This window comes from Vulpes lagopus, chromosome 13 (assembly GCF_018345385.1).
Source record: "Vulpes lagopus strain Blue_001 chromosome 13, ASM1834538v1, whole genome shotgun sequence".
NCBI classification, from domain to species: Eukaryota; Metazoa; Chordata; class Mammalia; order Carnivora; family Canidae; genus Vulpes; species Vulpes lagopus.
This window is the reverse complement of record NC_054836.1, coordinates 13,674,307-13,698,970: the sequence shown is the minus strand read 5'-3', so window position 1 is coordinate 13,698,970 and position 24,664 is coordinate 13,674,307. Positions and strand designations below refer to the sequence as shown.

The window sequence follows — 24,664 nt, the reverse complement described above, 5'->3', positions numbered from 1 at the left end:
ATTCAACTAAGTATTTCTTAAAGTTGAACCCTAAAACTCTTAGTGTCTACAGGTCAAGATTCCTCTACAATTCATGTTAACACATCACCATACAGAAGTCTTTTTTAAAGGAGAGACAGTCCTGTCTGAAGAACAGAAATTAGGACATCACTGAATTATTGGAAAGAGAGTGTGGAGAGGGATTATAAATCAATTACAAAAAAATTTTAAAGGGAAATTAAGAAGTACAGTTAGTAAATGAAACTCAGTTGAAAATCCACAGCTCAAAAAAAGAATGTGAAAACTTATGTTCATAATATGCTCTTTACTTCAGTGGTCTACTTCAAACCATTTCAGGATAAAAATTTGAAGTGTTTAAAACTGAAAGGTCTCCAAACTATTATCACGTTCATAAGTGAATTCAAAACTTGTTTCTTGCAAGTGCCTCAGGAACTGCTGTGAGAAGAAAAGGAGGCAGGACAACCATCTCTGTACTAACTAGAACCCTTTAGTTTAGCTAGAAGTTTCCTTTTACTGGCTTTATATATTAGACTCCTGAATGATTTTGCTTGAAGGGTTCCACTACTAAAAATATAAATCTAAAATCACTGATTTAGGGGCACCTGGGTGGCTCAAGTCAGTTAAGCATCTGCCTTCAGCTCAGGTCATGATCCCAGAGTCCCAGGATGGAGCACACCATCAGGTGGCCCCGCTCAGCAGGGAGTCTGCTTCTCCCTCTGACCTTCCCTCCCCTAGTGTTCTCTCCCATTCTCTCAAAAAAAAAAAAAAAAAAATTTTTTTTTAAAAAATCAAATAACTGATTTAGATCATAAAGATTAATGGGTTATTCATCATATTTGAAAAAGCTGTGAAACTGTACCAGCTACTTTGTACCCATTAATTGGGAGGACAAAAATGGTAGTAGCATGTTAAATCTGGGAATTAGGAGGCTAATCCTACACTAGACCAGTCATTTCACTTCTCTGGACCCTTAAGCTCTTAATTTCTAAAATAAGGAGTCTGTATTCAAAGGTGGCAGGCCTACAAAACATGACTTTTTTGAATGCAGTCATATGGTTATTATGATACATGTTACTGCTATGACAAATGTACAATGTTTTAAGAAAATGAGTAAAGAAGGGCACCTAGGTGGCTCAGATCATTAAGTGTCTGCCTTTGGCTCAGGTCATGATCTCAGGGGCCTGGGATCAAGCCCTTCATCAGACCCCCTGCTCAGCGGGGAGTCTGTCTCAGCCACAGGGCTGCACTGCCCCTGCCCCTGCATGCTCATGCTCTCTCTTAAATAAATGAAATCTTAAAAAAAAAAAAAAAAAGAAAAAGAAAATGAGTAACAAAAAGTAAAGTGAACAGCTTTTCAAAGATAAGTGAAGATCACATCAATAAACAATACCAAGAAACTTTCTACATGTTCTGCAGATTTCTATTCTAGGAATGCCAGGATTCTTTCAGATTATTCAAACATGCTAACCTCAACAAATTCAAAGTGCAGCACAAACCTTTTTAAGAAACAGGAAGAATTAGGAAGATTGAACTCTTAACCTCACTTGTTAAAATTTTCTTTCTTATTTACACAATGTATAAGGTAGAGAGTTTTCAAAATTCTTAAACCCAAATTCTGTTCCCTTAATGACATTAAGACTGTTACCACTCAGAGTAATTTAACTCTTTGTGGTTCTAAGAGGTTCTCTATGTTATGCAAATAACATTCTTCCTGTTATGCAAGTCCAGACAAATTTATGTAGTTTCCCAATAATCATAATCAAGGAGTTTTTGCTATCTGGAGGACATACAAACATTATAACGAGGCAATCAAAGGTTCCACCAGGATAAGGGAGGAAGTCACATTTCCCACACTTTGTGAACTTTACATTAGACTCAAAATCACAGAAACCTGAAAATCCTATTAGGCTACAAAAGGTTAAAACAAAGTTTTTCATTAATGTTAAACAGCTGATAAAAATTTTAAGCTAGGTGGTTACGTTTTCCAAAATGATAATCTAAAATGATTATATATTAGAAAGTACTAGTTACAAATTTTCATTTTTTTGGTCAAAGTGACTTACCCCTCCCAGATCCTGAATGTCCTTTTGGAGTTTTTCAGATACGGTGACAGAAGGTAAGTCAATGTAAAATATTTTTCCCCAGAGTGGCTTATATTTGTATTTTTCTGGTTTGTTATCAGTTTTCATAGATTTCATAGATCTGTTTTTTTCATTTTTGACTTGGATTCCACCTGTTGTTTAAAAAAAGTAGAACCAGATCATGATTGATGTGGACAGAAAATTTCTCTTTTAAAAATACTTTTTATACAGTCATCATATCATAGAGGTGGAAAAAATCTTTATAATACCACCAATTAAACACTCAATAGCATTTTACTGTATTTCTTTGTAGTATCACTTAGGATAAAACCAGAACACCGTATTTGTTTTAACAGATCCCATACTGTAAAATAATCATTGTTCACAGCCTATAGTTGAAGCTGCAGGAAATATTCACGCATTTGTTCATGTTTTTATGTATTACAGTAGAACTATCTAAAACCTTTTGAAAGACTTTCCTCCTTGGATGTAAACTCCAAGAGGTATTTACTCAAGAAATATTTATGGGACATCTGCCATTCTGTTTAACACTTACCAACACACACACAAAAAACCCTGTTACACATGATAATCTAGTCCTCAAAGGTTCTAAGGCTTAGTTTCCTGTAGTTTGTCTGCACATTAATGACTAAATGATCCGTCTGAAGAGCCAGAGCACCATTCACTTCATTACTTCCCTTGAAAACAGACCTGAGACCTAAACAAGTGCTTTAAAAATTAACTTTCGGAACACAATCTGTTCTTAAGCTGAAAATCCCTATTTACGTACGACGTACATATTAAAAAGACATATTAAAAAGAAAAAAAAAATTCGGAAGCTGTAGTCTTTTACCATACAAAGTGATCGACAATGGAAATTTGTTTTCGTCTCTATTATGTTGAAAACAGACATCTTCTACGTGTGCATTTGAAAGACAATCTCTTAACTTTATGAGCGTAGAAAAATAAACTTAAGAATACGACCAGAAGCCCCCCCGCCACCAGGGAAGTGAACCAGGAACCCAAAAGCCGCGCGCGCCCCTGCTTTCCAACCGGAGGATGCGGCCGCCGCAGCCTCCAAGGCCTGAGCCGAGTCGCAGCATCTGTCCCAGGCCCGGCCAGCTCCCGGGGCCGCACATTGTTTTCCACTTTCACCGCCCAAGCACCACCGGCACTGGGGGGCCGCGGCTGGAGCGCCAACGGCGCGAGGGGCCCGGTTGGGATCCCTTCCCCGTCGGAGGCACAGCCCCGGACGGAGCCTTCCTTCCGGCCACCGAGAAGGACGCACAAGCCAGAAAAGAAAAGGAACAGGGACCTGGGGTCGGGGGAGGCCTCTAAAACAGCCCACGGTGGAACCACGAGGATCGGATTAAAGGGACTGCAGCGGAGGAGGGGCTTCATACCCTGGAAATGTCCTTTGCTGTGGATCCTCATGGCTCCGGAGTTCATGGCAGCCGCCCGGCACCTACATGCTGGGTTCGGGAGAGCGACGCGCCGGGCGGCCGCGAACACACAGCTCGTCGGGGCCGCCGGGCCGCCGGCCGCCGCTCCCCGTCCGCAGACCACCACACCCACGCAACCGCGCTGCCGCGTCTACCGTCCGGGTTTCCGGGGCGCGTCGGACCCCAAGGCGCCGAGGAGGAAGAGGCCAGGCACGACCGAGAGGGCTGCGGCGGTTGAAGATTTGAAAACGCGTCACGCGGCCGCGGCGCCCAGACGCGCGCCCCGCCCCCTCTCGCGCCGCGCGCCGCGCCCCGCCTCACGCTCGCCCCCACGTGCCCGCCTCCGCGCGCCGCGCGCCCCGCCCCCACGGGCCGGATCCCCGCCCGCCCGCCCCTCCCCCACGGCGCTTTCCCCTAGGCCTTGCCCCAGCCCTTCGCCCCTTCGCGGGTGGCTCGGGCTTCCTCGGCTCGGCTGGAGAGTCCTTGCGACTCCTTGTGACCAGCGTAGTGAATGCAGTTAGCCCCGGGGGCCAGCCCGGCCCGCCGCCGCCTGGGTCGTTCCCGCCCCCTAGGGTTGCCGGGACCGCGCGCCCTCCGGCTGCCTCCTTCACCAGGTACGCTTCTGGGCCAAGGGTCGGCGGTCCCGGCGGCTGAAGGCGAGGCGGCTGCGGCCGAGCCGGGGCAGCCTCCGGCCGGGCGGGCCTGCTCAGAGCTCCCGCAGCGGGGAGCGAGGCTTTCCTGCAGTCACCGCGGAGCTTGCGGCGGGAGGCGGGCCGCTGAGGGACTCCCAGGGCGGCAGCGGGCGGGGGTCGTCGGCCGGTCGGCGCCTCCCAGCCTAGAACGAGTTCAGGGCGCCTGGGGCCATCGGTACCTCGTCGTGTGCTGCTCCTTTGACTCCTGCGAGCACAGACCTGCTTTCGTTTTATCGTGAAGTTTATTTCAACAATAATAGAAAGTGAAATTTGAGATCTCAAGTCTTAGGGTTTGGGGTCTGGACCCACCATTTAGCAGCAGCGTCTAACTCTGGTTAAATTACCTAATCCCACGGAGTCCCAGCTTTTTCACTTGTAAAATGGTGATACTGATGGGATTATATTAAGGATTACGTTAAAATACTTTGTAAAGTACATTTTTGTTTTTTAAGTGGAGGGGGAGAAAAAGCTCCACAAAGTTGTTTTGGGTTTGTTTCTGCTTATAAACTTGTGAAAGACGAAGAGGATTGGGTTTTGTACTATTTTGCATTCATTAACTTTCGGACATAATAATCACTCATTGTTTAATGGTGATTTAATTAACTGATTTTTTTTTTAAGAGAGGGAGGAGGAAGAAGGGCAGAGGGTGAGAGAGCATGTTAAGCAGGGGGCAGCCCCGGTGGCGCAGCGGTTTAGCGCCGCCTGCAGCCCGGGGCGTGACCCTGGGGACCCTGGATCGAGTCCCGGGTCGGACTCTGCATGGAGCCTGCTCCTCCCTCTGCCTGTGTCTCTGCCTCTCATTCTCTGTGTCTCTATAAATAAATAAATAAAATCTTTAAAAAAAAAAAAAAAAAAGGAATGTTAAGCAGGCTCTAGGCCCTGCATGGAGGGGTGTGTGTGTGTGTGTCCCGTTTGTGTCATTCTCCCTCCCCCCCATGGGCTGAGATCGTGACCTGAGGAAAAATCAAGTCATCAGCTTTACCAACTGAGCCAACCAGATCCCCTTAATGGTTGATTTTTAAACTCATAGAGGTCAGAGAAGTTAGTGCCGATATTAACAAGTATGTACTTTAAAGCATAGACAAGGATGTATTGTTATAACCCTTAACCGAAATGCAGAACACAAGGAGGTAGGTGGTCCAGGTTTGCTAAGGGAAATGAGAGTTTAGTTGTGAATGGCTTTAAGTTGAAGGACCTAGGGAGAGAAGCGTGGGACTATCATTTATAAGGCAGTTGGTAATATTTGTCTGTAACTCAGGAGAGGTGGGGGGACGGTAAAGAGAGGAAGAAGATTGATTTGAGAGGCATACAGACCCTCACCCATGGGGGGATGCTTAAGAGGTTATCAGATCTTGATAAGCAGGAGGAGGTGAATTTTTTTTTTTTTAGGGATTTTATTTATTTATTCATGAGAGACACACAGAGAGGCAGAGACACAGGCAGAGGGAGAAACAGGCTCCCTGCAGGGAGCCTAACGTGGGACTCCATCAGGGTCTCCAGGATCACATCCCCGGCTGAAGGTGGCGCTAAACCACTGGGCCACCAGGGCTGCCCGAGGAGGTGTAGTTTGAACAAAACATTAATCATTAGATGATCTATCTGGGGAAAACAACCTATTTTCAAAATGTAAACTCCCAAAAAAGTACAAGATTTTTTGTTCGTAAAAAGTTTTAAGATTGAGAAGCGCAAATGGAGAATGTAGGTAAGTCCTGGGAGGAAATAAAATTGCCCATGACAGCATGTGAAATAAGAAAAGCAGTGATGAGCAGACGATGATGAAGAACTAGAAATATGGAGAAGAGGCTTTAGAGTTAGGAAGAGAACTGGGAACAAAACTTATCATCAGAAGTCACAGAATTACAAACATTGGGATCCTGCAGGCATTGCTGTCTGGCTTTGGGTAGTTTTGAATCTCCATTTTAATCTGTAAAAAGAAGGTAATTAATATTTCTCAGATAGGTGGATGAAATGAAGCATTCCTGAAAGCTTAATTAGCACACAGAGCGAGAGCCTAGTGAGTGCTATCCTTCTGGTGACCTCTGCACTAGCTCCTCCATCTTCAAGAGTTCAAAGGCCAAGACATGAAAAATAGGCTTTTGATTCTGGTATTTAAGATACCATTGGTTTCCTGGGTGGCTCTGGGTGTAGCATCTGCCTTCTGGTCATGATCTCAGGGTTCTGGGCTCGAGCCCCAATTCTGGCTCCCTGATCAGGTGGGAGTCAGCTTCCCTCCTACCCCACCATCATGTAGGAATGTGTGCAATCTTGCTTTCTCTTTATTGAATACATAAAATCTTAAAAAAAAAAAAAAAAAGATGTCATTGATTTCTTTATTGAAAATTTCAAGGCAGCCTGGGTGGCTCAGCGGTTTAGCGCCACCTTCAGCCCAGGGGATCCTGGGGACCCGGGATCGAATACCGCTTTGGGCTCCCTGCATGGAGCCTGCTTCTCCCTCTGCCTGTGTCTCTGCCTCTCTCTGTGTATTCTCTGAATAAATAAAAAAAGAAAGAAAAGAAAAGAAAATTTCAGTAGATGACTAAAGTGTAAGGACTAGAGGACTAGATAAGAATAAGGGTCTTGAAGGGGAGGAGACAGGTTGAACATAATCCTGAAAAAATCAGTCAATATAGGGAATTATATTGATAGGAAGGAAGATAGGGTCTTTGGAAGGTTTAGGGGATATGGGAAAGATTTAAACGTATTTCTATTGAACAAAAAATGAAAGCTCATTTTCCAGTGAAAGCTGAGTTAACTTTCTTATTTACTATAATGAGGAAACTAACATTGTTGTACCCTATGCTTTTAGACACACCCTTGACTGCCTTATAGGTGATAATACCAAGCTATGAATAAGAAAGTCTGTTTTACTGGTCAGTATTAATGATTTTCTAATCTGTAACTCAAGGTTAATTTAAAAAAATACTACTGGAACTCAAATCTTTTAGTATAGTAGCTACAGGAAAGACTTAGTCATATATCTATGGCCTGTATGCATAGAAACCCCCTTACCTGTCCTGTCAATAATTAGGACCGTTAGTAAGTTTATCAAGTTTGCGTTAAAGTATATCTTAAAGTATGCTTTAGGTGAAGGAAGAACTGAATGGGGGAGAGGGCAGGGTTATTTATGGTGAGAAGTTTAAAAAGTTCTTTTAAACAAAGTTGGAAAACATTGAGCAGAATTATGGTTTAGTTAAGTGAACATTTGGCTGTCAATTAAGATAAATGAATTTCATTCAGTACTGGCTCTATTTCTAAGTTTTATTACCTTGGGCAATTTCACCTCTTCTAGTACATTGTAAATGAAGACCGTATCTGCTCAGTCTACCACATATCTTTTTGTGATTATCAAATGAGGCCTAATCTCCTTTTTCAGACCACCTCATACATATGTCCAAATTTAAATGTTTTATTTTACAGCCTAGATAAATGAATGGATTTGTTCATTCTTGTGTAATCCTCATCACTTTCCTATTATCTTTTGCTTAAGCTTCTCTACCTATTCCTTTTCCCTGTTCATAGCAAGCCTAGCTTAGATTGAGCCTGTATCTCCTGCTCATTTGAAGCCTTCCATAAAATTCCTATTTGATTCATATGCTAACTATTGATATATTATCTTCTGAAATATGTTCTCTTGCTATTTTTAAAATTTAGTTTTCGTATTTTATAGTCTCAATACCCTGATGAGTTGGAGTACAGAAGGTTTTTGAAGGTTAAGTTGTTCATTTTGTAGGCTAAGCATATGAAAAGATAGCTGTGGCACTGAAGTGCCTGTGTCAGGTGATGGTAAGCTCAGAAACCCGGGAGAATTCAGTGTTTCAAGGTCTTGAACATAACCTCAATGAAGGGTAAAAAATGGAGAATAAGCAAGACAGGAAGATTCAGAATTTGAAAGTGGATTCCCTGAGATGATCTAATTCAGAGGCCACTGTGGCATCTGTAGGAACTGTTAAAGATAATGAGCTGGTTCAGAGGTGATCTATCATGTTCCGAACTAGACTAAATTACTTAAGGTTAGTAAAGAATACGTATATACTATTTGGCCATGACTATAAAATAATCTACCTACTTGTCCCACTTTTCTTCTGCATTGATTGAGCACCTACCATGTGCTATGCTCAGTGAGATTGGTTTACATAAGATCCCATAAAAGTCTCATTATGTAAATTTTAAAATTTTCTAATACAGTAGTCCCTACTTATCCTAGGTTTCAGTTTCCTCTGTCAACCATGGTCCAGAAGCAGATGATTTTCCTTCTGACCTATTGTCAGAAGGTCAACAGTAGCCTAACTACTTCATTTACCTCACTTTACCTGATCATGCAGACATTTTATCATCTCAGATTATTATAAGGAGGGCAAGTACAGTACAGTAAGATATTTTGAGATCTATTGTCCAATAGACCACATTCACATAACTTTTATTACAGTATATAATTATAATTGTGTTTTTAGTTATGTTAATTTCTCTATGTGACTAGCTTATAAATTAAACTATCATAGGTGTGTGTGTATAGGAAAAAACATGTTGAGTTTGTTACTATTTGGGGTTTCAGGTATCTACAGGGGCTCATGGAATAATATATCCCTTGGCAGATGAGGGAGTGCTACTGTACTCTTACGGGTCTACATACAGTAAAATGGACCCATTTTAAGTGTTCATATTGAATTCTAATAAGTATGTATATCCCATGTATTTACTACCACAATCAAAATATGGAACATTTCTGTCTTCTTAGAAGGTTATTTCATTCTTCATTTCAATTTTCCATCCCATCAGAGGTAACTACTTTTTTGCTATAGTTTGATTTATATCTGATACAGTTTTTCCTGTATTTCAGCTTAATATAAGTGAAATCATATAATTTATATGTTGTAGCTCTGAATTATTTTGCATAACACAAACCTTTTATGATTCATCCACGTTGCCATATACATCAGTAGTTCATTCTTTTTTATTGCTGGGTAGTATCCCATGGTGTGAATACACTGTACTTGTTGATTTAGATTTCGGTGGTTTCTTGTATTTGGCTCTTATGAATAATGCTGGTATGAACATTTATATACAGCTCCTTTTGTGGGCCTTTATTTTTCCTAGAATTGTTGGACCATATATTTACTGAATGTTCAACACCATAGAAATTACTTAAATTTTTAACCCTCCCCTCCAGCAACATATATAAGTCCCATTTGCATCCCGGTCACTTTTCATTTTTTTTGTAGAATCTGTGTCTAGTTTTGGTATCAGGGTAATAAGGGCCTCATAGAATTTATTTGGAAGCTTCCTTTCCTCTTCTGTTTTTGGAATAGTTTGAGGACAGTAGGTATTAAGTATTCTTAAAATGTTTGGTGGACTTCACCTGTGAATACATCTGATTCTGGACTTTTGTTTGTTGGAAGTTGTTTGAATACATCTGATTCTGGACTTTTGTTTGTTGGAAGTTGTTTGATTACTGATTCCATTTTATTACTAGTAGTTGATTTGTTCAGATTTTCTATTTTTCATTCAATTTTAGAAAATTGTATATTTCTAGGAGCTTATCCATTTCTTATACATTGTCTAAATTACAAGCATATAATTTTTCATAGTATTCTCTTAGAATTTTTTTGTATCTCTGTGTGTCAGTTGTTGCTGGTCTTTTATTTATCATTTTCTGTTCCCTCTTTTTTTATGATTTGGGCTAAAAGCCTATCAATTTTGTTTATATTTTCAAAGAACCAGCCCTTGGTCTCGATTTTTTTTTTCTAGTTTCTATTTCATTTATTTGTGCTTTGATCTTACATATATCCTTTCTTTTCTTCTTGGACTTTGTTCTTATTCTCCTAGTTTCTTTAGGTGTAAGGTTAGATTATTTTTTAATATTTTTCTTGAGGTAGGCCCCTGTCATTATAAATTTACTTCTTAAAACTGCTTTTGTTGTGTCCCAGATATTTTGGACCATTATATTTTTATTTGTCTATAGACGTATTTTTTTAATTTCGTCTGATTTCTTGGTGTCCATTGGCCATTTAATAGTGTTTTGTTTAGCCTCCATGTGTTTTTGTTTTCTTGTGATTGATTTCTAGTTTCATACTGTTGTAGTTGGAAAAGATGCATGATATTTCAGTCTTCTTAACTTATTAAGACTTATTTTGTGGCCCTAATGTGATCTATCCTGGAGAATTTTCCACGTGCACTTAAAAAGACTGTGTATTCTGCTTTTGGATGTAATGTTCTATATGTATCTGTTAGGTCTATCTGGTATAATGTATTGTTCAAAGACACTCTTTCCTTATTGATTTTCTGTTTGGATGATCTACCCATTGATGTAAAGGGTGTTAAAGTCTGTCTTAATGTTTGCTTTGTACATTTAGGTGCTGCAAGGTTAGGTTTGTGGATATTTACAGTTGTTATACCTTCTTGTTTGAATTTGCTCCTTCATCATTATTTAAATCCCTCATCTCTTATTACAGTCTTTGTTTTAACATCTGTTTTGTCTGGGTGCCTGTGTGGCTTAGTCGGTTAAGCATCTGCCTTCAGCTCAGGTCCTGATCCCAGGGTCCTGGGATCCAGCCCCACTTCGAGTTCCCTGCTTAGTGAGGAGCCTGCTTCTCTTTTCCCTGCTATAGCTCCCCCTGCTTGTGTTCACTCTTTCTCTTTCTGTCAAATAAGTAAAATCTTTAAAAATAAATAAATAAAATCGTTTTGTTTAAGTTTTTACACCCCAGCTTTTTTCTTTTTCTTTTTTGCTATCATTTGAGTATGATATCTTTTTCCATCCTTCCACTTCATTCTTTTTGTGTCCTTAGGTCTAAAGTTAGCCTCTTGTAGTTGGCATATAGATGGGTCTTGGTTTTTTTTTTTTTAATCCATTCTGCCACCCTATTTCTTTTGATTGGAGCATTTATATTTAAAGTATTGATAAATGTGTACTTATTGCCATTTTGTTCATTGTTTTCTGGTTGTTTTTGTAATTCTCTGTTACTTTTTTTTCTTCTTGCTCTCTTTCCCTGTGATGACTTTCTGTAGTGTTTTCCTTGGCTTTTCTTTATTATTTTTTGTGTATCTGTTGTAGATTTTTGGCTTGTGGTTATCATGAGATTCATGTATAGGCTCTAAAACATACAGCAATCTATATTAAACTGATGGTCATTTAAGTTCAAATACATTCTAAAAGAACTTTTTTACTCTTTTCCATGTTTTATGTATATGTTGTCATATTTTACATCTAATTTTTTTTTTCTTTTAAGTATTGCCTATTCCACTTAAAGAAGTTCCTTTAACGTTTCTTGTAAGACTGGTCTAGGTGATGACGTCATTTAACTTTCATTGATCTGGGCAACTATCTCTCCCTCAATTCTGAATGATAACCTTTCTAAATTGAATATTCTTGGTGGCAGGTATTTTCCTTTCAGCTCTTAATATATCATGCCACTCCCTTCTGCATGCAAAATACCTTTTTTTGTTTTAAGATTTTATTGATTTATTAGAGAGAGCGTGAGCGGCAGGGGCGCAGAGGGAGAAGCAGACTCCTTACTGAGCAGGAATCCTGATGCAAAACTTAATCCCAGAACCCAGAGATCGTGACCTGAGCTGAAGGTAGACACTTAACCGACTCAGCCACCCAGGAACCCTTGACCTGGAAAATTTCTGCTGAAAAATCAGCAGATAGCCTTATGGGGTTTCCCTGATATATATCTTTTTTTTTTTTTTTTTTGCCCTCTCTCTTGCTGATTTTAAAATTCTCTATCTTTAACCTTTGTCATTTTAATAATTATGTGTCCTATTGTGAGTCACCTTAGGTTCATTTTGTTTGGAACTCTATGCTTCCTGATCCTGGATATATGTTTCCTTTCCTCAGTTAGGGAAATTTCAGCTGTTATTTCTTCAAATAAATTTCCACTTCTTTCTCTTTCTCTTCTTTCTGGGAGCCCGATAATGTGAACATTTGTTTGCCTATATTGTCTAGATATAGATCCCTTAATCTATCCTCATTTTTTTCTTAATTCTATTTTTCTGATGCTGAGCTTGGGAGCTTTCCATTATCCTGTGTTCCAGGTTGCATACCTGTTCTTCTGCATCCACAAACCCACTGTTGATTTCCCTGTAGTATATTTTTCATTTCAATTACTGTATTTTTAAACTCTGATTGGATTTTTTTTTTTATGTTTTCTATCTTTTGGTTGAAGTTCTCAGTTCTTACTTTTCAGTCTGGTTAGCATCTTCATGATCATTGCTTTATGATATTTATCTGGCATATTGCCTATATCTGTTCCTTTTTATGTTTTTTTTTTTTTTTTCTTATTCCTTACTTGGAGCATCTTCTGTCTCTTCATTTGCTTGACTTTGCTGGGCTTGTTTCTCTGAATTAGTGAAATGACTACTTTTACACTTGAAGGAATGGCCTTGTGAATGGTCATACCCTGTGTGAACTGTGTGTGCCTGGTTTCTTTGAGTGGCTGGAGCTGTGTCTGGCATGTGCTGGGGGTTTTGGAGTACTCTATGTTGGGCTGCCCTGGTAGGATGACCAGAGCTGAAGTGGGTATGGGCCAGGGTCATCTCAGGACTCTCCATAAAGAGGCACTCTGTCAGGATAGCCAAAGCTGAAGTGGGTATAAGGTGGGGTGTCTTGTTGCTCTCCATGCAGAGGGCACCCTAGTGGGATGGCTGAAGCTGAGGAAGGGAACACACTTCAGGGGTTCCTGGAGTGTTTTATATAGCAAATAAATTTGAGTCTGGGGCACAAGCTGGGGTGTCCTTGGGCACTCTGAATAGTGAGCATTCTGGCAGGATAGCTGTAGCTCAAGTGGGCTTGAGCTGGGGTGGTCTCTGGACTCTCCGCCCAGAAGGTGCCCTGGGGGGACCACTAAAGCTGAAGTGAGTGCAAGCCTGGGTGTCCAAGGTTGCTCAGTGCAGAATGTGCCCTGGCAGGGTGATTGGAGCCAAGACCAGCATGGACTGGGGTGTCTTGGGGCACTCCATGCAGGTACTGTTTTCCAGGGTGAAACATGGCATGAGTCAGGAGGTTTCAAAGTGCTCTGTGCCAGGGGTGAAATGGTGCAGGAGCTATATGGTGTAGGCCTGGGATGCTCTGGAGTGCTTTATATCTGTGTCATCGTGGCAGGACAGTCAGAGCTGTAGTGAGCACCCACCAAGGATCTTTTGGTGTATACTGTACTGGGGCTATCTTGGTGGGACTATTAGGTCTGGTGTGGGCTGGGGCCTGGGGCTCACTGAAACTGTAAGGTAGCTGTGGAACCCAGACCTTGCTATCCATGTTATCAGTGTGGAGGTGAACATAAACTGTGGTGCTCACCAGCCCACCGACTCAGAGAGAATTCCACTAGCTCGCTTGCTGTTTGGTGGAATTTTGGATTGCATCTTTTATATTTTAGTTACTCTTTTAAACCTGGGCTTTTTTTTTTTCCCCTGTGTCCCAGGGCATGCAGAGCTAGCTACAGCAGAGCTCACTGAGGTGGCAGGCCAGCTATGGTGCCTAGAACTCTGCTCCAGTCTGCATTATCAAGAGGAGAGGCGGTGAGTGAACTTAAACTGTGGCACTCACCAGCCCCTCCAACCTGAAGGGAAGTCCAGCAGCTTCCCCACTAGTGGAATTCTAAGGCTGGATCTTTTTTTTTTTTTAAAGATTATTTATTTATTTATTCATGAGAAACAGAGAGAGAGAGGTAGAGACATAGGCAGAGGGAGAAGCAGGCTCCACGCAGGGAGCCCGACGTAGGATTCAACCCCCAGTTTCCAGGATCAGGCCCTGGGCTGAAGGCGGCGCTAAACCACTGAGCCATCTGGGCTGCCCTAAGGCTGGATCTCTTAAACCGAGACTTTTTTTTTCTATGCCCCAAGACAGACAAACTGTTCAAGGTTCCTCAGTACTATCCCTTCCGTTTTAGAAGGTCTAAAGTCTACTCCAGTAGGGACAGTAAAGTCTACTCCAAACTAAAAGGTACTTTGAGACCAGAAAACAAAGCAGATGAATTTGTACAGTTTAGACAGTGTTTTATTGAGGGTTAATTTACTGACATGGGAGGATTAGCTGGAAAATGATCCATAGCAACTGCAAAGTTTTTCTCTGCAAAGTTGGCCTTAGTCCACAGATTTTATAGAATACGTGGATGTGCAGAAGGGCATTGTAATGAGATTAAAGGGTTCACGTGCACCTCAAAGGGTTTGTGTGCACGTAATTGACAGTTAACCTTTAATTAGATTGTGGCACCACCTGTGTGTCAAGAATGGGAAGGACTATGTTATCCTTAAGGCCAAAACAAGCTTTCCCCTATCCTGGCCTTAGTGGACATTTCCAAGGTATGTAGACTAGTCTCCAAGGGCCTGGAACACATAGCCCAAGAAGGATCATTGAGTGAAATGAATAAGGTGAAGGGCCAAAGATGGAATCAGTATTGTCAACATTCCTACTTTTCCGCTGTACTTCTCTGCGTTCCTTCATTATCTTCTCTTCATTTCTCTTGCTGTCCTCTATGTGGTCTCTCTCTAGCCTTTCTTTATATATTTTTTTGTGCAGAAGCTGTTCAGCCCTCAGTTCTTTAGGAGGAATTACTCTATAAGTAGATGTAGATTTAGGGTGTCCATGGAAGAGATGAGTTGGGAGTCTTTATACGTCACCATCTTGGACCAGGACTCCACCTCTTCTAGCACATTTTGGTGGTTGAGGGAGGGGTTTCTGAGGTGATTACAATTAGTATTTTAACTTATTCCGGTTTGGATTAATACCAGTTTAATTTTAGTAGTATAGAAAAATTTGCTCTTATATAGCTCCATTCCTTCTTTGTGCCTTTGTAGTTATACAAACTACATCTTTATATATTTGTATGCTCATCAACAGAGATTTCCTTTACTGTTTTATCCATTTTCTTTTATATTTATCCTTGTTACCTTTGCCAGTACTTTTGTTTCTTTATGAACTCCAGTTATTCCATGCTGCGGATTGGAGAAATTAATACCTTTATGTTAATATTTTATGTTAATCTATTAAAATGTTTGTACTATCCAAAGCAGTCTACAGATTCAATGCAATCTCTACCAAAATACCAATAGTGTTTTTTGCAGAACTAAAACAAATTATAAAATTTGTGTGGAATCACAAAATCAAAGCAATCTTGAGAAAGAACAAACCTGGAGATGTCACAGTCTTAGATTTTAAAGTATAGTATAAAGTTATAGTAATCAAAAGAGTATAGCAATGCAGTGAAACAAGATAGATCACATTGATCACTCCAACAGCCCAAAAATAAACCTACACTTAATTAACATAGTCAATCTGTAACAAGAGGTAAGTATGTACAATCAGGGAATGACACTCTCTTCAGAAAATGGTTTTGGGAAAACTAGACAGGTACATACAAAAGAATAAAGCTGGACCTCTTCTTATACCATGTACAAAGATAAATTCAAAATGGATTAAAGACCTAACTGTAAGACTTGGAACCATAAAACTTAACAACAGCAACATAGTAAACTTTTGGATAATGGTCTTAGCAATATTTTTTCTGGATCATTCTTCTCAAGCAAGGGAAAGAGCAAAAATAAACAAGGCTACATGAAACTAAAATCCTTTTGTGGAACAAAGGAAACCATCAACAGTACAAGAAGGAACCTAGTGAATGGTGGAAGATATTTGCAATTGATTTTTCCCATACGAGGTTAATATCCAAAATCTACAAATACTTACACATCAACATCAAAAAAAAAAAAAATAGACAATCCCATGTAGAGGGTCAGAAGACCCAAAAACACATTTTTCCAAAGAAGATTCATGGATGGCAAACGGACACATGAAAAGGTGCTTATTGTTACTACTTAAAGTTTTGAATTGCATTTCCCTGATAGAGAACACTTTACACCAGTCAGAATGGCCAGTATCAAAAAGACAAAAAGAAGTGTTGATGAGATTGTGGAGAAAAGGAAACCCTCATGTACCATTGATGAGAACATAAATTGGTGCAGCCACTGTGGAAAACATTATGGAGGTTTTTCAAAAAATTAAAAATAGAAATATCATGATCCAGTAATTCCACTTGGTGTATTTACCCAAAGAAAAGAAAGACACTAATTTGAAAAGAGATATGCACCCCTGTGTTTATTGTAGTGTTATAATAGCTAAGATATGGAAACAACCTAAATTTCCATCAATAGATGAATAGATAGGGAAGATATGGTATATATTTACATTGGACTGTTACTCAGCGGTTAAAAAAATCCAAAATCTTATCATTTATGATAACGTGATTTGATCTATAAGGCATTATGCTAAATGAAATAAGTCAGAGAATGTCAGATACTATATTTCACATATTTGTGGGATCCAAAAAAGCAAAACAAATGAAGACATGGTAAAGAAAATCCAAAACTCATATATACAGACAACAAATTGGTGGTTGCCAGATGTCAGGGGAAGTGGGGGACTGAGCAAAATAGGTGAATGGGGTTAAGAGGTACAAACTTTTAGTTCTAAAATAAGGCAAGATGAAAAGTACAGCACAGAGAATATAGTCAATAACATTTTAATAACTTCATATGGTGACAGATTATAACTACACTTAATAGTGGTGAACATTTTGTAGTGTATGTAATTGTCCAATTACCATGTTGTACAATTGAAATTAATATATCTATGTCAACTGTACTTCAATTTTAAATGTTTAAAAAATAAAATTTAAAATGTGATACATGTGTATATAGAATGGAATATTATCCAGCCATGAGAAAGAAGGAAATCCTGCCATTTAGGAAGATGTGCTTGGACCTTGAGGTTATTATACTAAGTGAAATAAGACAGAGAAATACTGCATGGTATCACATGGGGAAAAAAAAGAGTCTTGTAAAAAAAAGCCTCAGAGCAGACATCAATAATCCTAATGTGGATTCAAATGGTCCTCAAAAGAAAGCAGGGGTAGAGCCATCCTTATATCAGATAAACTAAAATTTACCCCGAAGACTGTAGTGAGAGATGAAGAGGGATACTATATCATACTTAAAGGATCTATCCAACAAGAGGACTTAAGAATCCTCAATATATATGCCCCAAATGTGGGAGCTGCCAAATATATCAATCAATTAATAACCAAAGTTAAGACATACTTAGATAATAATACACTTATACTTGGTGACTTCAATCTAGCACTTTCTACACTCGATAGGTCTTCTAAACACAACATCTCCAAGGAAACGAGAGCTTTAAATGATACACTGGACCAGATGGATTTCACAGATATCTACAGAACTTTACATCCAAACTCAACTGAATACACATTCTTCTCAAGTGCACATGGAACTTTCTCCAGAATAGACCACATACTGGGTCACAAATCGGGTCTGAACCAATACCAAAAGATTGGGATCGTCCCCTGCGTATTCTCAGACCATAATGCCTTGAAATTAGAACTAAATCACAACAAGAAGTTTGGAAGGACTTCAAACACGTGGAGGTTAAGGACCATCCTGCTTAAAGATGAAAGGGTCAACCAGGAAATTAAGGAAGAATTAAAAAGATTCATGGAAACTAATGAGAATGAAGATACAACCGTTCAAAATCTTTGGGATGCAGCAAAAGCAGTCCTGAGAGGGAAATACATCGCAATACAAGCATGCATTCAAAAACTGGAAAGAACTCATACAAAAGCTAACCTTACACCTAAAGGAGCTAGAGAAAAAAACAGCAAATAGATCCTACATCCAGCAGAAAAAGAGAGTTAATAAAGATTCGAGCAGAACTCTATGAAATCGAGACCAGAAGAACTGTGGAACAGATCAACAAAACCAGGAGTTGGTTCTTTGAAAGAATTAATAAGATAAACCATTAGCCAGCCTTATTAAAAAGAAGAGAGAGAAGACTCAAATTAATAAAATCATGAATGAGAAAGGAGAGATCACTACCAACACCAAGGAAATACAAATGATTTTAATAATCCTAATGTGGAATCTTAGATTTTTTTTTTTTTAATTCAGGAGTGGAATAAGGATACTCATTTTCAATACTCTGTAACACTGTGTTGGAGATCCTGGCCTTTATAATAAGAAAACTAAATTTGTAACATAATGAGTATGATGGACAGAAATTAAACTATTTTGCAGAAAAAACTTGAGTCTATAAATGAGAAATTAGAAGTAATGGCTTTTCTTTAGTAAGGATGGCTGAGTATAAGGTAAATGTACAAAATTACTTCCATATATTAACAGCAGAGACAATATATAATTAAAAGGAAAATACTATTTACATTGGTATTAGAAACTACCAGATATCTAGGGTTGGATTGGTCACAGATATGCCACAAAGATAACTATATGACAAATTTTAAAATTTCTCACAATATTAAGGGAGACCTGAATGAAGGAATAGGCTATATTCATAGATATTTTCTCCAGGTTTATCTATAGAGTCAATGTAATTCCAACTAAAACCATAAAGAGATTTTTTTTTAAGATTTTATTTATTCATGATAGAGAGAGAGAGAGAGGCAGAGACACAGGCAGAGGGAGAAGCTGGCTCCATGCCAGGAGCCTGATGTGGGACTCGATCTCAGGACTCCAGGATCATGCCCTGGGCCAAAGGCAGGCACCAAACCGCTGAGCCACCCAGGGATCCCAGAGATTTTTTTAAGAAGATGATTCTTAAACTTACGTAAAGGACCTGAGGGCCAAGAGCAACCATGACACTTCTGAAGAACAGGTAGGGTGGACCTAACCCTAACTTATATAAGGGCTTACTGTGACTCCATAGTAGTAAAGTGTGATAGGGTTTAAAGATGGATAGACAAATTGATCAGTAGAATAGAATAGAGAGTCTAGAAACAGTTCCACAAGGAAATAGAATTTAGGTATATAACAAAGTAGTGTATCAAGTTAGAGGAGAAAATAGAGATTATTTAATAATTGGAGCTTTTTTTTGGGGGGGGGGTGCCTGAGTGGCTCAGTTAGTTACGTATCTGCCTTGGGCTCAGATCATGATCTCAAGGTCCTGGGATCGAGCCCCATATTGGGCTCCATGCCTAGCAGGGGAGTCTGCTTCTCCTTCCCCCCACTCATGCTCACTTTCTCTTTCAAATAAATAAAATCTTCTAAAAATGGACTGTAAAGTACTTATTTTCACATGGGAAAAGATGAAATTGGCTTCCTATTACACATGCTATTTTAAAAATTCTGCATAAACTAAGGATTTAAAATTTGTCAGTGGCAGAACTTTAATATACATGGGGAGAATATGTAGGCAGATATCTTTTGGACTTTTGAGTAAGGAAAGATTGCTTAAAGAAGAATCAAAAAGGTGTTGTCTATAAAGGGAAAGATAAAACTTCACTACGTTAACAATAAGAATTTTGACACTTCTCTTACACTACACACACACACAAAAAAAAAAACAGCAAGTGGATTAATGACTTGAATGTAAGACCATAAAGTATAAAAATCCTGCATGAAAACATAAGGAAAAGCTTCATAACATTGATCTTGGCAGTGATTTCATGTACATGACACCAAAAGCTCTGACAGGGAAAGCAAAAGGCAACTTTGACTACATCAAACTAAAAATCTTCTAGACAGCTACAGACATAATCAACAGAGTGAAAAGACAGTCTGTGGAATGGGAGCAAATATTTACAAACCATACATCTGATATGAAATTACTATCCAAAATAGATAAGGAACTCCTACAACTCAGTAAGAAATAATAACTGGATTTAAAAATGGGTAAAGGACTTGAATAGACAGCTTTCCAAAGAAAACATACAAATGGCCAACAGGAATATGAAGAGACACTGAACATCACTAATGAAATCAAAGTCACAAGATATCACTTCAAACTTTTTATGATAGCCAGTATTAAAAAGAAAAGCAGAAAATAACAAGTGCTAATGGAGATGCAAAAAATCTGAAGCCTGTGCATTGCTGGTAAAATGGTATAGCTGCTATGGAAAATGGTGTCAGTTCCTCAAAAAATTTAAAATAGAACAACTGTATGATTTAGCAATCCCTCTTCTGGATATTTAGCTAAAATTTTTGAAACCAGAATCTCAAGATATTGGAACTCCTATGTTCATTGCATTAGGCACAGTTCAAGAGGTAGAAACAATCTAATTTTTTTGCCCATCAATAGAGGATAATGAAAATATGTATTTATGTACATCTATGTGTATATATATATAAATGGGTATTATTGAGCATATTTAAATTTTTTAAAAGATTTTATATTCATTGGAGTGCACAAGTCGGGGGGGAGGGGCAAAGAGGGATGGAGAAGTAGACCTCCCTGTCCAGCAGGGAGCCAACTCAGGGCTCTATTCTAGGACCTTGAGATCATGACCTGAGCCAAAAGTAGATGTTTAACTAAGCCATCTAGGCGCCCTTAGCCTTTTTAAAAAAGATTTTATTTTAGAGAGAAAGAGAGAGGAATGATGAGCAGGGGGAGGAAGAAGGAGAGACTCTCAAACAAGACTTCACACAGTGTGGAGCCGGATGCTGGGCTTGATGCCACAAGCCTGGGATCATGACCTGAGCCAAAAGCAAGAGTCAGACACTTAAGCCATTGAGCCACCCAGCTGCCCCTATTTAGCCTTTTATTTTTTATTTTATTATTATTTTTTAAAGATTTTATTTATTCATGAGTAACAGAGAGAGAGAAAGAGAGGCAGAGACACAGGCAGAGGGAGAAGCAGGCTCCATGCAGGGAGCCCGATGTGGGACTCGATCCCGAGTCCGCAGGATCGATCCCGAGTCCGCAGGATCACACCCTGGGCTGCAGGTGGCGCTAAACCGCTGTGCCACCAGGGTGCCCCCCTATTTAGCCTTTTAAATGATGGAAATCCTCTCATATGATATAACATGTTTTAACTTTTAGAGCATTATGCTGGGTAAAAGATGCCAGTCACAGAAGCAGGAATACTGCATGTCTCCACTTATGTGAAGTAATTAAAGTAGTAAAATTCTTAGAAGGTAGAATGGTAGTTTCCAGGTGAAGAGATGTTCAACATCTTTTACTTAGCAGGGGAAGGTAAATCAAGACTATAAGATAGCATTTAACATAAATTTGAAAAGATTAAGGCAAGGTATATAAATTAGTGATACTAATGTAAGTAGTAGGACAGAGGATGGGTATAAAAAAGAGAAGTCAGGGACTTGGGAAGAAAGCTGTTGATGTGGAATATTTGAAGTATCATAAGTTTATAGGATAAATTAACATTAAAATCATTTCTCCCACTAGTCTGTGTGTTCTCTGGAAAAGTTAGAATAGCTGCCACTAGAAGAGGAGAAGGATGCAAAGGAAAAAGGGAAGTAGGTTGATAGGATTGCAAGGAATTTAACGCCCTGGAGAATACATTATAAATTCTAGACAATCCACTAAGATTATTTCCTACTTTTTCTTCATCTAACCTCAAGTTTGTGATTATATTGTTCTCCCCCCCTTACATTATTTTTCAAATAAATTGAAAGACTAATTTTACAGGTCTCATTGTAAGTAGTTACATGTTATGATTTTAGGAGATTAATATATTTTTCAAAACTATTTTTATATAAAGAAGTAATAAAAAATCCAGTAACCTTGATTCTGATTTCTAAAAAGTTACATCTAAATTTCTGACTTTTCCCCCTTAACATTCTATAATAATTGCTTAAAATATATCAGTTTTTCTGGCATTAGTTTTAGGTTTGAGCATATTCAGGTGCCAACTTTGCTGGAATGGATATCAAAATAAAGCATTGTAGGCCTTTTTAGTTTTTACTTCTGGAGAAGAGTACCTATATTCTAGCATATGTATATTATTTTTCTACTTACTGTTCATATAATCAATGTTAGAAGTATTGTCCTAGACTTGAAGATTCTACATAAGTTTCATGAACTAAAAAAATTTTGTTCAAATTTTCTCATGTATAGAAAAAATATAGAACAGTAAAATAATTATGGAGTACTTAGCACCTAAATTTAGCAGATTATTAACATTGGCATATTAATTTTTTCTGAAGTATTGTAAACTACAACTGTTATAATGTTTAGCTTCAATACTTAGAATATGAATGTCTTTTAAAAAAAGACACTTCAGTGTAACTGGTATTATAACCAGTATACCATTCTCTCACCAAACAGTTGTCTAATATCCATCCTGTGTTCATATTTCTTTATGTACTCGCAAACTGACTTTTAAAATTTTATTTATTCAAACCAGGATGTATTTGGTTGGTGACTCTCTGAAGATGTCATTATTATTATTATTATTATTATTATTATTATTCTATAATAGGTCTCCCTTCCCTGCTATCTTTTCCCCCTGCCTTAATTTCACTTGTTGAAGATCCAAGACAGTAGTTGTATTACAGCTTCTCCTATTTTGTGGTATCCTTTACTATGTTACTTTTCTCTCTGAATTTTCTATAAATTGGAAGTTAGATCTAATGGATTTAGATTAAAATTAAAAGGTTTTTTCCCCAAAAATACTTCATATATAACGCTGGAAACTTAATTTTGTGTCAGAAAATCTAGTTGACTCGTGATACCAAGATTGATCAGACTGTTCAGCTTCTAAAATTGTTTTTGTTGTGTTTTCCTGTTTAGTTTTTTTTTTTTTTAAATGGGCTCCATACCCCAGGGTGGAGCCCAACACTGGGCTTGAAGTCATGGCCCTGAGATCAAGACCTGAGCTGACATAAAAGGTTGGATGCTTAACTGACTGAGCCTCCCAGGTACCCTGAGAATTGTTTGTTTTTTAAGCAGAATAAATTTACTGGGACAATGAGATTTTTTTTTTTTTTTAGCACTTCCACCCTGGATCCTCTAATTATAAATGTAAGCTTATTTCCTTAGATCATTATCTAGAGACTGCCAGAAAGGTGGGTAGAATGACAAGGGGTTTCAGTTTGCTTCTGTTCCTTGCTTTCAATTCCTAGAAAAGGGAGGACATGCAGTGTACGGTTTCTTCCAGGCCCAGGGCACCTGCCTTCAGGGCTCTTTACTGTAGGCACCCAGACAAGCAGATCTGCTTCCTGCTTATTGTCCCCCTCCCCTCCCACCTTCCCATGTTTCCAAGTCAGCTTTCATGCAAGAAGAAATCCTAACAAAAAAAAAAAGTCTCTTGTCAATGGTCAAGAGTTGAATTGAGGGTGGGGGAATGGATGCATCTGAAGCAAAGAATGCAGGTGCCCAGATGTGCTCCCCTTAGATGTTTCTCTGATAACGTCCCTAATCATGCCAGAGAGACGAGCCATTTGCCAAGAACTTGGCCCAAGGCTTGAGAAGACTGAAAGGGCCCTGCCCTGCCTAGCTTCCTTAGCTCACACCTCAGCTTTGCTAAGAGCAACCCTAGGCCCCAGCTGACCACATGCATGTGAGCCAGCTCGAGAACACTACAATAACTGTCAATAAAATCCAGGGTCATGGAAAGAAAGGTTGTGGCAGATGGAATTCTTCCAGCCTGGCTTGGCAATGTGCTTGAAATAGGGGAAGTGGTCCTCGATCCAAGTATAGATGCCTTTCAAGGTCATGTGCTTCCTCTCTGTGCTGTTGATGGCGAACTGTATCATAGCCATGTAAGAGTATGGCGGCCGCTCAGAGAGTCCTGCCAGGATGCTGATGCTCCTGGGGGCTCCTCACCCTGACTTTGCTCCAGGTGACGATTCTCCTTTTCCTCCATCTCTTGTTTGATGCTGCTGGAGCCCAGTCTATCCAAACTCCTCTTTCCGAGCCACTGAATGTCAGTCAAGCTGTTGTCAAGAGTGCAGCCTGCTGTCTCACTGCCAGCACAGCTTTCCCATCTCTGCCCGGGAAGGTCTCCAGGTGGTCTAGGCAGATTCATATCCCTAGCTGCCGGCTTTGATCCCAGGGTCTCGGTGACCACTTCTGTCCTCTTGGGATCATTGCTGGTTTGGGCTTGAGCCTGGGATCTTGGAGGGTGAGTGGGGGCTCCCCCACAGCTGATGAGGATGAATTTGTTGGGCCCAGTGCTGCTACTCTCTTTTCCTTTGGCAGTCAATGCTGTGATGATGCTCCGGATATTGGCATTGTTAGGGATGGCCACCGCTTGGGTGTTGGGCATGATGGTGGGGTGGTTAAGAGTCTTGATCCAAGCTGGAAACTTGCAAGAGTTGGACTCTGCCGCCTCCTTGGAGGCCTGTGCTTGACCAGGCTCTTGTTGGCAGGGGGCCTCTTAGGTTCCTCTCCTGATGTTTCACCTGGGGCATTTTGAACAGGAAGGGGAAGCCTCCCTCCTTGGAAAGTCAGTGGCCGATGGGGGCTGGTTTTCATTATAAATCTGTGCTTTCACTTTCCGTTGAGAATCACAAGCACCGACCCTCCCAACTGCAGAAGTCCCGGCGCTGAGCTGTGGCTTCGAGGGCGGGCTCCGGGCTCCTCTGAGCTGGGGTCCGAGCCAGGAGCCCGCGGGGACTCACGGGGACTCGTGCCAGGTGCGGGAGGGGTGGGGAATCCCCGGGGGGAATCCTGGGAGGGGAGGGGTCC

The 24,664-nt window shown here is 39.8% G+C and overlaps 2 protein-coding genes across 4 annotated transcripts in view; one reads left to right on the top strand and one right to left on the bottom strand.

Moving 5' to 3' along the window:
* The window catches only part of DBF4 (DBF4 zinc finger), a 36,816-nt gene extending 32,947 nt beyond the window's left edge, over positions 1-3,869 (bottom strand). For both annotated transcript variants that reach the window (XM_041728215.1, XM_041728214.1), the window contains exons 1-2: positions 3,485-3,869; positions 2,064-2,233 (exon numbers count right to left, since the gene is read on the bottom strand). In XM_041728215.1, the coding sequence (XP_041584149.1) occupies positions 2,064-2,233; positions 3,485-3,530 (216 nt within the window). In that variant the 5' untranslated portion in view covers positions 3,531-3,869. The remainder of the gene's footprint in view (positions 1-2,063; positions 2,234-3,484) is intronic.
* A 44-nt stretch (positions 3,870-3,913) lies between these two features.
* Positions 3,914-24,664, top strand: part of SLC25A40 (solute carrier family 25 member 40) — a 50,240-nt gene continuing 29,489 nt past the window's right edge. For both annotated transcript variants that reach the window (XM_041728234.1, XM_041728233.1), the window contains exon 1: positions 3,914-4,137. The gene's annotated coding sequence lies outside the window, so the exon portion shown is untranslated. The remainder of the gene's footprint in view (positions 4,138-24,664) is intronic.